The sequence below is a fragment of the Ptychodera flava genome, chromosome 13, assembly GCF_041260155.1.
Source record: "Ptychodera flava strain L36383 chromosome 13, AS_Pfla_20210202, whole genome shotgun sequence".
Lineage (NCBI taxonomy): Eukaryota > Metazoa > Hemichordata > Enteropneusta > Ptychoderidae > Ptychodera > Ptychodera flava.
In genome coordinates, this window is record NC_091940.1 from 6,459,924 (window position 1) to 6,475,307 (window position 15,384).

General features: G+C 36.2%; 1 protein-coding gene across 1 annotated transcript in view; it reads right to left on the reverse strand.

Annotated features, from left to right (window-relative positions):
• The window catches only part of LOC139147250 (low-density lipoprotein receptor class A domain-containing protein 4-like), a 96,519-nt gene that overhangs the window by 21,062 nt on the left and 60,073 nt on the right, over nucleotides 1-15,384 (reverse strand). The window contains exon 3 of the mRNA XM_070718277.1: nucleotides 7,656-8,000. Within this exon, the coding sequence (XP_070574378.1) occupies nucleotides 7,656-8,000 (345 nt within the window). The remainder of the gene's footprint in view (nucleotides 1-7,655; nucleotides 8,001-15,384) is intronic.

Genomic DNA, 15,384 nt, shown 5'->3' on the forward strand with positions numbered 1-15,384 from the left:
CCTACTGTAGTATCATATTCTGGCACTGTTTCCAATACCGTCGTTGGTGTTATTTTGACACTAGTATCAGCACTGTGATTTTAGTGTGTGCATTGTATATAGCCTACATAAAGGCCAATACAACCTACTATCAACTGATTGCAGGTGGTGCTAAAGCCAGCACACCTGTGTGGTTGTATTTTTTTATGAAATTCTATTCAGACAAGTGTCTTCTATTAAACTTTACTGTAGGCATTATAAAATATCTGTTGGCTGCTTTAAATATGCAACACCAACACATTCACTTCAGTGTGGTCTCTTGGTAAAGCTGATGCCTGAAAGGTAAGATAATGATACAAACGCTCTCTTTGGAGAGTAAAATTTCTTCCTTCTGTGGTCTGACAATTTTACCAGGTAACAGGACTTATTGTGCATGCTATCCATATCTGTGCTAAAGGGCCTTGACTCATGAATGATATGACTCTATGTTGCTGCTAACACTGGTTTATTGCAAAGGCTTCCACTGAAGTCATATCGCCTTTCAGCATACAACCACAAAACAAAACAACACACAGAACAGTTGTGATTGTTTACGAGAATTACATTCCTGCAGAAAGATACGTGATTTGTAGATGCTACTGTATGGGTTCTGTATTTCCTGCATGTCAAAATCATATCTGCTGTGATATCTTGATAGTTTCATCACCCTGAGGTTGACATATATACTGCAGATCTGTTAATATTTGAGATGATGTGACTTTTCCCTGAACAATGATATAATGTTTAAGGGACAGCCTTCAGTTTTACTCTTGGACTGAAATGTATGGAAATGAAGTCCCTTGATCTTTCATCATGCACCAGCATCATCCAAGCTACAATGCATATGGATAGGGACAAAGTCAGCTGACAGTCAAACTAGATGGTGCACCTTTAGATCACGTCCTTATCCATGTTTTAATGGGATCTACCCAGGGAATGCTGAAAGACATTGTAACTCTGGAGCATATACTTTGGCTCAAAAGGGATGCACCTCCTGACCCTGGCATCAGGCAAGATGCAGCAATTTCAGAACTTGTGGTTCTAGAGGGAAACACCTTTTAACCCAGGAATCATGCATGATATTGTAAGTTTAGATTAGGCACTGCAACATGCTCTTCAAAGGATGAAACCTTATGACCCCTTCGTCGTCTCCAAAAAAAGAGCTTCAGACAATATACATAGCTACTTGAAAGATGGCCTATCAGAATTTCAGGTCGGCTGAGACAGTCATTTGAGATGATGTACCACCCCGGGTGTACCACCATCCCTGGGGTATCTTATTTGACCTACAATCAGTGTATTTGGCTACAACATCAGTCATCTGCAATGAGCAGTAATGAGTTACCTGTCTCTGGCTGGATAAAACATTACAACTTGACTAGAGCTGACAGAATACCTAACTTCGGCAGAATGACAGATGTCTAACTGTCACAGATAGTTATGGGGAAATATGAAGCGTTTTTAAGCAATTTGAGACTGGTAAATGACAAAGACATGTCTTGCATCTAATGAATTTGATTGATGGGGATCTGCACAAAGTCCTATAAAAGTGATATGAATATTAACTTTCTTTGAAAAAAGAAAAACTCTCTGCTCTTAATCTACAGTTTCACCTTACAGGGATGTCCTAGCTTACAATAATCCCCAGTGGAAGTAGTGACGGATTGAGACATTTCAGAGGAGCTCAAGAAAAACGTAACATTTGTGTACACTACCAGAATATACACAGAGTGTATTAAGGATATAGAGATATCTCTTTGAATTATTACTGAGAATATTAATCAGCAAAGGCAGAGTTACAAACTGAACACTCAACTACCGTACAATAGTCAAGCTAGATAATTTTAAAACTGTCAATAACAGCTTGTGTTTTTGCCAAGGTTGAGGAGCCAAAGTAAATGATTTTTGGAACTATTACAGCAGAATAATGTTCAAAGGGGAACCTATGCAATGCACTTATTAAGGTAAAATTACTCTGGAACTCAAGTAAATCATAACAGGTTACCAATGAGCAAACACCTTTATGATTCTAAACCTGACAACACTGGCAATTTCCACCAGTTTTGTCTTTTGTTACATACTTATTAGTAGTTCCTGTATCCTTAGAGCAACATTTTTTTGCCAGTACTAAATACTTTTTGTAACTAAGAGTCACGACCAGCAACCTTTGGTCAGCATGCATGAACTGCTCCCAGTCATGTTCACATAAAAATAGTGTTTGCATGTGGTGACTTCCACAAACAGAAACCATATCAAGAACAGTTCATTTTAAATTTACAGAAATTAAATCAAACCACTGCCCTTTATTTTCAGTATTTTGTAGACCTGTAAAACCGTGACTGTTTCAGCTCCCAGCTGTGGTTTCTCTCCACTTAGAAAATTCAAGAGTCTAGTTGGACACGTTGAAGTCATTTGGCTGCCTCCCATGTTGAATTATGGCAGTAGCTGACAAGTTCTCCTAGACATGATGTATTTGAGTATTTTGAGTAGACAGCTTGGCAAACATCTATATACGTGTACGTCTGAAATATTTGTGTTATCACCAAACTGGTCTATCATCCAAAACTCAGACTATAATGGGCTCACAATAAAAACTTGACTAGGTAGAGTATCTTGGACACTGTGCCACTTATTGAAGTCCATGACATTGACCCCTATTCACAAAGTCAATGGCACTTTTTATGGGCCATTATTGCTACATTCCCTCTTTTATGTCAATATATCACAAAAAGTTCAGTACAGGATCATTTCTGTAGAGGCAACGGTTGTTATCAGCATCTTGATTTATTAACAGTACAAAATCAATTGCATGGAATATTAAAGGTTACGGTGATCCACTTGCATTGACTAATTTCTGTTCCAGGCAGAAATGTGTTTTGCGATATTGTAGATGCGTGATTGATTACTTTGCGGAGATGAAGTGTTTTACAATGGCATAATCAACTTGTGTGAAGTCTAGCTCATATAATTTGAAGAAAAGTGAAAAATTATTCATTCACAGCTACAGTGTTCAGGGTTTTCAAGAATTTTCCTGAAGGTCTAACATAATTTGTCTGAAACATCACTTTTAGATTATGGCACTACATTTAATTGAATGAAATATTTAATTATGAAATCCAAGAGACAGTCTAATATTGTAATAAGAAAATAACAAACAATACAACACAGTTCAAGTTCTAATACAAAATAACCTATAAAAGTCAATTAGCTTGTTCAAGGTTTACATTAAATGTTTGAGAATCATTTTCCCCTACCTACCTACCTATCTACATGTACACCAAATTGACTATTCAAAGGTTATTTTCCAATATTTACACAACAGATTCAAATTGAAATGTCAAAGATTTCTGAACTCTTGAGGATCTAATCCAGATGACTGGTAATCTACATACTCTTAAGTGATATGACATGGCTTTCAGAGTTTTGATGTGTCTTTCTAAAGCTGGATGGATGATGCATTACCTGTCTAGACAGGAAATATGTACAGGGCAGATACAAGGGGAGATAAGGTTATTGCACTTTGTTATCATTCATAGCTTCAATTTTTTCACCAACTCAAAAGGAAAAAGTCTATTGTGGTTAAAAATATTCAGAGGGACTTCTCAGCTTGCTCGCTAGTTGCATACTGCGGTATCCTGAAATGAATGATATACTGGTATTGTGAAAAGTGCGCAATTCCTGTAATGTTACCCCTGCATCACTCTTCCAACTGGATTGTTTTCAAAGATAGACTTGATAAATGACCTCCTGGTCTGGCCCCTACCCTTCAAAGGTAAAACGTACTTTGCATCACAAGCCAGTGGTTATTGGCAGAAGGATAACATCTTTTTTCAGAGTCAACGATAAAATATATTACCCATAAAATGTGCAAACCTTTTGAAAAGAGGATAATAGTCTTCGGGATTATCATAGCATGAAAAAGAGTCTCATCAAAAATCTCTTTCACACACTAAAAATACATTGATTAGGTTTTTCTCTAGCAAAGTCATGATGATCTGAAAGAATGGGGTAGTTGATTTTATAACTAATGTATACCACACAAGTTCTTTTGTTTTAGTCCAAATCCCTTTCGGAATTCCCTTACCATCACCATCAGAGTCATGACTATATGATTGCCCTTTTCTGCAAAGATACAGAGTGGTTGATTATCACAACTGTGCATGTGAAGCAAATTTCTTTGGTTTTGATACTGACCCCTTGACAAATTATCCAAACATGAAATTGACGTCATGAAACAGAAAACAAACTCTGAATCCCTTCCTACATGAATAAAGTATCACTCATGTCAGATAGATCTGATATGTCCAGTCCCTGTTAACCAAAACTGCAAAACTTTTCATTAAAACCTAGTGTTCATGCTCACCATGTCTATGCAGTTATACGATAAAAGCAACCAAATTTTTTATATTTTGTGGAACTTTCCTCGACTGAACAAGGGTGACTAAGCCTGACAAATTATGAATGAGTCACGTCTGGATCTGTCAAGCTGACTGACATTCTGAATTCATTGCATGGAGTCTATGCATCATTGCTCTGGCTGGATATGTGTATTGTTTCAAGACTGCCATCTGTATCAAAAGGAAGAGGTCCATCCGTTTTGAAATGCTCTGGAATTATATCAAAGGATAAAGAAAGGAAAAGTAGGTAAAAGCTATATTTGTGAATAGTAGGCCCATCTACCGGTATAAGCAGCAGTTCAGCATATAACATACACATATCCAGTCTCTGGTGGATCATTGCCCTTATGGACTGGAAACCAATCAGATTATTGATTAGTTACTATAGATACTGCATTGTTCATGACAAAAATGAAGCTTTCAAATATTAATGGCAGCAGTCGTCTTTTTGAGTCATTTTAATAAACTACACTCAATACCTCAATTTTCATGGTAAGTGAAGGTTGACAACACTTCCTTGCCATATTTCTCTGATGCAATGGAACTTTCAGGAATGAAATGACAAAAGAGTCCCATGATATCAATTTGAACTGATGTGGTACATCACAGTCCTTTGTTAATTGCCAAGAAAATGTTGTGGTCATATCATTTACAACTGTCTGGAAACATTGATGGGCTGTGTGGATAGCTATAACATGTGCTTCACAAATCACTGCATCGACGAGGTGGGGGTTTACCTTTTTTAAGATCATCATGTCCAAAGTTGCACTTTATCCTACAGATATGCCATTGGAAACCATGTCAATGATACTAAATCACTGTAAGTTCAGATACTGTGTAATGTTTGTAGTTAACCCTTTTACTGCCAAGATTTTTCCCTCAAAAATTTTAGTGCCACATTTCATTGGCAACAGTTTTAATCAAAATTTTGGCAAAAATCTGAAAAAAAAAATTGACTGGGGTGTATTTTATAAAAGCACTAAAATTTTGATTTTGGCACTAAATGGTTTAAAACTTGTCAGCCTAAACTTCCAATGACCCAATTCAGCAACTTATCATGTTTGGGAGAAGTACAAATCATGATTTTATTATTGCACACAGGAACTTTCGCCCTCCAAAACTTTCATTTGGGGAGGGATTTAAGGTCAAACATAATTGATTGTTTACCATGAAGTACTTTGATTATCCATGGTCCCCAAACACTAGCTACAATGCAATTTCATTGTAGATATAAATTCTTATTAATTGTGATGGGTTTGATGAAAGTCAGATACACCTACTGGAATGTTAAAACAAAATATATTGGTTACGACAACCTACCCTGGAATTTTACTAAAACTGTTATTAAATGTGAGCATATTGATGTGAACTCACTCTTTTCCTACAGACTGAGAAAGGATGCAGAATACAACCCCATGCAGTCAATTTGGCACACAATATATATTATGGAAGTTTATCCGGAAAACCTCAGGAACTATGTCCCAGAGATAAAACTTGACATGAACCGCCGTGAGTTTGAATGTTAATTCAAATGGAAAGTGTACAGTGTTGATACGTACTCTGGTACTTTCTTCAGATTGTTTTTACATTATATGTAACAACTGCTGAAAAAAGAGACGGCTTTAATCAATGCTTGATGAGAAGAGCTGAGCGTGGGTCTTATCTTTAAACTAGCCATGAGTTATGTTCCTGTGCAAATCTCAGAAACGAGCGACTATTAAATCAGTGCATAAATCAATGAATAAGTTGGAATTAATTGCTGAAATAAACAAAAGAAGCCTTCACAATGCAATAAATTTGGCAAACAATTTGAGTCATTTATTACATTTGTCTGGACGACTTTAAAGAATTATATGTCCTGCACAGAAATCTCTGTGAACTTCTGTGGGTTTGACTAGAAGCAGAAGTAGGTTACATTTTATGCAATGCCTTTCCTATGAATGAATGTACAGAGAAGGGTTGAGGGAGATTTGGTTGTGACACTCACATGGTAATGCATGATGAGCACAAGAAATCTATGATTTTCAAAGCATCTGTGACCCTTGAACCTCAAATTTAGGTGTTTTTGTGCAGGGAAAATCTTGCAAGTGATGTCAGGCTCATGTGCAATGTCTTTGCAGGTTGTAGCTTACCGGTTGGCTGAGTATCATTGACAGTAATGAATCATGTCAAAACAGCCAATCAGCTACAACCTTCTCAGCTGGAAATTGTCTCCTGATTTCCATTGATAACAGTGGAATGAATACCAACAACACTTTCGGATGTTTGGTACAGACTGTTGACAGCAAAGCACATACAGTGATGAATTTCTCTCATACAAGTCATTTGTCATTATAGTCAAGACAAAAACATGGTTTGCTTGTCCTGTCCATTTTGACTTCTGGATATTTTCACAGAGTATGAAAGCTGTCATACTTTTGTTTGCCTTGGGGCAAATCTGCAGCCATTAATCATTGGAAGATCTGAAGCCAGTGGTATAACTAAAGATTTACACACCTGTATAGAAATATCACAGATGGGTCTGACAATTATGAGATATAAACAAATGCACTGACGACATATGATCTGCATGCAGCCCTTGCAAAATGCATCTTGGAATCTGGGGATCCACAGTGAAAGTTTATCATTTTACTATTTGCTCTGTAGCTTCACTTCTGTCTATCCCATGTAAAAGACGTCTTTCTATAAATGTCAGTATTCAGAAACCTACATGACAAGTGATCTTTTTCGCTGGTTGTCATTTGCATTTTAGGGTCTGAAGATCTGTGTTTCTATTGGTTGTTGTATATCATAACACCTGGGTATCCCATGTCAGAAGTGGTCTATTGGCTGATCTATGTATTTGTATGGCTGATATCCATGTGACAAGCTGTTGTACAATATATCAGGACGGTAGGCTTTGATAGCTTGCCCACTATACTTTACTATGAAAGTAACATTGCCAGGTTTTCTATATTACCACCACAGATAATCTAAGATATATTTTTTCCATTGATAATTATGTGCATTCTATCCATACGTTCACAGAGACCTACATCTGAATATCTGTCCTTATAAATGGATGGTAGCTATCAAAAGAGCACTTTGTTGCAGTTTTACATCCAATTGTATATCTTTTCAAAATTTTCCATGACAGATCTTTTCAATGAGATGCCATCTGTTGGTTTCCCAATCTTCATCACATAGGTCTCACAAAAGAAGATTATGAGGGTAACATGACAGACTGTGGGAATGCCTTACCTTGTTGCTTGTGAAATGTAAATACCGCTCTGAAACTGGTTTGATATGGCCGTTGCCATCGGAACACTATCTTCATTTCTGACTTGCTAGAGGTTAAGGTTACAGGTAAGGGGACATTTCCACCATTGCATATTGTAAAGGAGGAACTACTACTTGAGCTTGCAATGTTACGAACACTTAATTTTGGAATGCAGTGTCTGTGGATTTCCTGGTGTGAAAATCCTCGGAGTTCTGTGATGTTGAGAACCACAACGTGACCCTTTGGCGCCTTCAAATGATACTTGCAGCAGTCGTACTCATCACTCTGGATAACACCCGGAGCTTCAAAATATGTGTGACAGCATTCTGTAAATAAGTGAAAAACCAAAACAACAAATGAGAAATTTTCACAAAAGATATCATACGGAGGAAAGTAATGAAACTGATCTTTGTATTGATGGCTCCCATCATGATCCTGTCTGCTAAGCTGTGGGATTCCTGTCCACTCTTTCCATTTAGGTCTTCATAATGTACACACAGGAGTCGTGAAGGCATTTTAATTCAAACTCTTAGCATTACAGATCGGCTGATAATATTTTATTATATTACACAGACCGGGTTTCACATGGTATCATGATAAGTATCTCAAAAGTAAGTATAAATAATGTGAAACTTCTTTTGAAGAATCAGTTTTACAAAAATTTCAACTTTCTTCATTAATTTATTTGTTTCAAAAATTTTGAAGCAATAATTGTGTATAGTCTATCAGTCATGTGCATGTATGCCTCTACAGTGCATGTACAACGGAGTGTCTTCAAGTGGAAAATTTGATTGGATTTACCAAATATCGTGGAAACCAATAGAGCAAGAGGTTTCACTCACACAATATAAAACTGAATAAACATGAAATGATAGTTATGATAGTGCAAACACCAAAACTCCAATATCTGTGATGTTAAAATGGTACTTGTTGTTGCCTCTGTCCTTCAGTGCTGCTGTTTTTAACAGCTAGGTTTATGACTGGTGTCAAAAGTCACAGAGTTGATTGGATGGAAGGAAAACGTTTCTGTCAATAATTTAACGGGGTAGTTCTGCAGGGGATATTTCTTTACGTAATAAACATACAGAATACACACTAATTAATACCAATCACACACAGTGTGCAAATATAATGATATCTCCTGCTTGGAAAATGATGGGTGATGGAGGCATCATGCCTGTGTTGAACCAGACATGAAGAGTCAACGTCCTACCTTCACCGCCATTAAAAAGTAACATGTGAAAATCATTATTGCTAAGATGGGGTGGTGGTGGTGGTGATGATGATGATGATGATGATGATGATGATGATGATGATAAAGATGATGATGATGGTGAAAACAGGAAATTCTTTCATGTACTTGTCTAGCCAAAACCTGCATGAGTCAACATCCTGTGCCCATCACGATGTCATGCAATTGTTTAACAAGAATTGGCTATAGTGCTGTGCTTGCGGTAGACAACACTTTCGGATGTTTGGTTTACAGCGGTTGCATAATGCATTAACATTCCAAACAGACTTTGCATAGAAAAGACACACCCCATGTTGCAGATATTTTGGAAAGACTACATTCAACTTCTTTCTACATCTCATCTTACATTTTATTGTTAACAAACCCGCCAACTGCCAACTTTTTAAGCTCTAAAGAAACACAACCTGATTATGTTAGTGTCTCACTACCGGCAATATGAATAATGTTTGTATCATCTATGCACATTATGCTTATCTTATAGTTTTTTTTGAACCTGATAAATTTCCGTGAAAATGCTGTCTCCTTATTATCTTGGTCAATTCTTCATTAGTACAACAATTATTAAACATACGTTACAGGAGTCACTTCCTTGAAGGATACCTTTGGCTATTAAAACTGACAGAGCTGATAGAGAAAGCAATGATGTAAATTCCACCACCAAAAACAACTCTGAGAAACAGTAAACCTAGGCTTTCAGTCATTATACTTGATACAAATCATGTTACACCTTTTCACCGTTAGATTTCATAATTGGTCTTATAAAGAGAATTCAATTTTTATATATATACAATAGAAAAGAAATTAGCTTCATTACTGAAAGGAAAGAGAGCTGGCAAATTACTGTGTTGTACATTTTCACTTTTTTTGTACTTGTCAGGGCAAAAATCGTTATCAACAAAACTAAATCAGGGCATCATGATGAATCATGATGGTTTTGACGTTTTTGTCTTATCAAAGTAACTTTAAAGCAGGCCATTTTCAACTGGATGTAGACTTTAAAAGAACTTTGATCTATAATCAACAGTCCAAAAAACTTAAAGAACTCCATGATAAGCATCATATTTCAACCATGTCAAAGTGTTTTAATATTTTACGTCAGCAAGATTCCAATAAGCCATTTGTAGTCATAACATTGTACAGTATTGTAGAGATTATTTGTTGTAATGACAGGAATTCAAACATCATCTGAAAAAAGAAAAACACTTGCATAGTTTTTAAATTTTAAATTCAGTTTCTCTGTGCATGTGTGTGTACACACACACACACACACACACACACACACACACACACACACACACATTGTAATGGCTGCTCTCACCATCTCTTCAGAATGACAATCTATGCTGCAATGTTATTGTTCTTATAGAGAAGCTCAACACAAAGCAAAAACTTTGATACTCTAACAGATAACACAGATTGGCTATTTTAGAGGGGTAGGGGGCCTGGCCACAAGATACGCTACGACAAATGACACTGTAATATCAATAATATGCTTGACCTTACATTTTTGTGGTTTATGTGGTTAGCAACATTGCAAGTTCCAACTAGTTCCATGCCACTTTTAACCATATCCTGACTAGAAACTGAGTACTCATGTGTGATATCTTGAAAACTGTCATACAAGGAAAGCCTTGACCATAATGACCCTGTCATACTTGTGTTCTGCATGTTGGTAGGTTATACTCAGGTGACTTTGACCTTCATATTGGCTGGTTTACATCTCTTTATCCAATCATATGAATGAACACCTTCTTGAATGAGACTCGTTTTGGAGATACTGTGTAGTAACATTCTCTGCACATCTTTTGCATCTTTGCATTACAATATAAACTTTAGCTATTGACATGATCACGATGTTGGCACTTCATCTCTGCAGTTATCAATGCAACATACTAAGAAATATTATTGCATCGATTCCATTTATTTTATTTTCTTCTCTAATTTGTATGTAAAAGCCAAAGTACTAATGGGTTGTCATAAACATTAAATCGTTATTTTGATTGACATAAATTTTTACCCGGCAACTCTGGAAATGCAGCTACACTATGAAACATGATAAAATTGAAATCTTCGCATAAAAATAGCTGATATGATGCTACTTTAAAAATAAATGATTTAATTAGCTCTTTCAGAATGCTTCATCATGAAGAAAAACAAAACCTACGTCAATGGTATGGGAAATCTGCACTTTGCCGCTGTGATGGTGATGGGGTCTCCTGGTAGGAAAACAAAGTCAGCTAGCATACATAACAATTCGACTAGTTCTGCAGTAAAGGGTTATATTATTTATGGATAAAATGCAGATGGAAAATGTACATAGACATGCTGTGTGACCCCTGCCAACTGTTTTCTGTCTATCCCTACACAAACCAGAGCACACTACTTGATTGAGTCACTATGTTAATTGTGGTTCCACCTGTTATTTCAACCATTCCTACTGGCTGGACATTTGTGTAATCACGCAAACAATGACCAAAGACACTGCACATATGATATGGTCAAACTCAGAATACATTGGCTTTTGACACAACTGCATCAACTACAAAGAACTGTAAAAAATTCATGGGCAGCATTTGTAGAAGCACGTACTATGGTCCATTATAAACACAGAATGCTGCTTTTTTGAAGTGCCCATTTTCTGTAAATTTTCCCTCTTGCACTAATGAGAACACACATATACAGTCTCCACAATGTCTAGGCCCTGAATTGGAAAACCAGCCCTCACAAGGTCTTTGTAAATGATGCATTCATCCAAAACCGGAGATAGGCATCCCCTACCAACAGTCTACACCCCCATTAGGATCTTCTTTTGGCAGCCCCCACTAAAATAAAACGTGACAGTGAAGGAAATTTCTCAGCTCTGCCACCAATTTGGGGTTGTTCCTGAGCAGGGTACGTTATAGATTGAACAGCAAACCCTTCAGGCAAAAAACAAAAATGTTTCTGAATATATGAACTGACGACATTACAATTATTATAGGTCATGATGAAAAGGCTAGCAGGCATATGGAAACATGTAATCATTTAGCTACTTGTTATGGAAATCACTATAAATGCCAGCCCTCTGGGAACATTGCATTTCACAAGCTCTACAGTCAGATGGATATGAACAAAATGCTTTGATAGTTATCTGTCTCAAAATGAAATAATGAGTGCAAACTTTCTCTATCCAAACATTCGGGAAAGAATTTTTACAAAGTTATAGGTAAGCTTTTGATACTGAATACCACTCCTACACTTACTAATTTCAGTAGTCAGTCTTTAAGCAACGCTATGGGGAAGCGCCCTCATATCCATGCAGTAATTTTCCATATTATGCCAAGTCGCTAAGGATGAATGCTTCAAATTCAAGATCTGTTTTGCAGGCTTTGTAAATAGCACAATGTAATTTTGTTGCTGTATATGATTCAAAATTTCACTTGGCAAAAGTTAGATTTTACTTGTGTTGGCTTCACTAAATGCCAGTACAGCATCGCTCCGAAGCGGCTTTGTCGTGAATCATCCAAATGTATATGATATCATGAAGTGAGAAATGTGAAATGTTAAACACATTGCATCATGGAACCATCATTCCGCAAGGTGATGCAGCCTATGCTCATATGGCTACATTTCACATATCGTTATAAAACGGCAAACGAAATTGTAGTAAATGTCAGTGTCGAATCCAAAAATGTAGAAAACATCATTTCAATTATATTGTAATGTGCCATAAGGTACATGACAGAACTTTAATGGCATTGATAAGTATTTTGGCGCCCTGTTATACAAGGCAGTAAGGTCCACTTAGGCCCTAACTGCCAAACAACCTTAGGTGCCAAAATATATATAGGGGTTGTAAAAATTAAATTAAATTTACTATTTACTGGCAAAATGTCATGTGAGTAGGGCTGGTATTTTACACAGATATTGTTACTTTTTGTGATAAATTCTAGCTCAAGTGCAATGTATTTAGTTTCAAGAAACAAATCCATACCAGTATATACAGAACAAACTGGACTATTTTTATGCACATAAAATTAAAGTCAATTGAGCGTATACATCGATTCAAAATCTGCAGTAATTTCTAAATGATTTATTTTTGTCTCGACTGTTTTTTATTTGATTAAATTTAACAAAGTGGCAACTGTTTACTACTCTTTCAACCAAACAGCATTGCCTGCTCATTGGCCATTTTTATTAACTCCATAATCATTAAAATTACTTCATATGTAATTTGTAAAATGTTTTCATGAACAACAAATCTTCATCTAGGTTGTTGACATAACATACACAAAGTGCCTCCAGTTGTCTTACGTCATAACTTTGATATTTTGAAGTCTCCTAGACAATGTTCTGGCAACACAACAACAACCAATCATGTAGTATTTTTGAAAAGATCAGACATATGCTATCACTTAATTGCATTTTTCCCTTTAATTAAATACCAGTGATGGGGTCTGAATGTGGCGACTGTTTAAAATGTGACACTGAAATTTAGAACCACCCACTACTTGTACACATAGGCAAAAGTCATTAAATGAGACATAGGGACTAATTTGTCAGTAGTAATCTGACAGTTATGTCAATCTCTGCTGATACTGGGTAAAAATGTGCTTTTTGGCAGGACCTGTGCCATAAGCAACATCATAGTTTTCTAATGGCTTCATGGGCAAAGAGACTCCTGATAATGTACAAAATTTTTGAAAAAGATTCACTGAAAAATGGAGAGACTTGGTCTCCGCATTATCAGCTGGAGAGGACAAATTTTATACCTCCCTTCATTATCTGTGTTGACACAGAAGATCCATGATAATTGCAATTCTAAGTATTGCCAATTTTATGAATAAATATATGAAAAAAAATAAAGTGACGTTAGTACTGCAATGGTTCATTGAAAAGAACCAAATATACAATATGTTGCGACTGAATGCTCTATGTGTACATCTGGATATATTCACAGGTCATTATGAAAAATTTGCCTTTCAAAGAATGCAATCATGGCTAGGTAAATAATAACAGTTGCAGATAACCAAATGACTTAAGATGTCGGCATGATCAGAATATACAAACAAAGTAATTACAACTTCCGATACTCTTGGAGATGTAGGGTGGTCTGGCATGCATTTCAAGTATATTGTCTGTGCATGGTGATATTTGGCTGAGATGACGTAAAGCCTTACTAAAGGCCTTTAGGGTTAAATTTCTGTCTGCCATCCATGGCAAAGATGAGGGACACTGAGGTTTGTGATAAGACTTGTGTCTCCTATTTTTCTCTCTCTAAGGGATGCTCACTTCTTAATGCCTCCTTGACTTTATCTATCTTTATCAAGATCTCAAAACTCTACAAAGAGCATTTTTCTTTGCAGTGAGACTTGTGTAATTTTAATGGCAATAGTTAAATTTATAATGTTAAGATGTGTAGAAGTACTTTAAATGAAGCTAGGTTTGTCCCAATATTTGTTATGATCAGAGAGTGGTTAAATTTCATGTGATTTTAGTGACACAGAGACTGATCCTATATTATTTTGAACAGTTCAAGAAATTATTTGGGTCAGGTACAGTCAGTCGTGTATTATAAATTTTACTGATAAACAAATCGTTTACAGTTGATCTCCAGTTCACCTTTATTTATCTCCAATGATTTAACAGCTAGAAATATGTCATGTTCACAACATGCAGAAATCTGCTTTGCCAGTATATGGACAGAGCATGATGTAAAGAAAACTTGTTTAATTAAAAGACAGTGGAAAATTCCACTGACATTGGAAGCAAGCTGACAAGCTGCAAGATTTTGCTGTCATTTTTTATCAAAAAGCAATGATATCAATGAAGTTTTCATGGCTGCCTAGACAGTCAAATACCTAATCAAGTCAAAACCAATATGATGAATACAAATAATATGTAATGATATTTGTTTAAAGAGAAATATAACAGTCATAATGTATTTCAAGGCTTCATTAAGGAAGCTTTGTTATTTTGGATTTGTATAAATAGACTGTAGTTCATATTTCATACTGTCATTAAACAAAAATGCACATTTATGACAGTTTACAGTATAGTTTTTCCAGGTTCTCTTTTCGGCTTCATTTAAGGGTAGTTCATCATGAAGCCACAGTCTAGTGAAATGGGACATGCTGCACGTAGGCAATGAATGGGACTGTTGCCCTACCAAGTTTTCAAAGGCCTAACTCCTCCCTCCCTTCTCCTGGGTGAGCATAAGGTGAATGAACTCAAATCAATCAGACACATGAAGGTCGATTAACATTTACCCTCCCCAAGTCTACGAACTTCAACTTAACATGCCAGGAATAATCTAAAAATCTGTATTTTCTTCAGATTTCTCTAGGAGATGATGATTTGCATATTTTTAAAATGTACAGAATGGCACTTAATAAACAAACCACATTTAACTTCTACAAGAATACATGAACATAACTTCCGGTTCAACAATGACAATTTTCCTCCTTGAATATAATTAA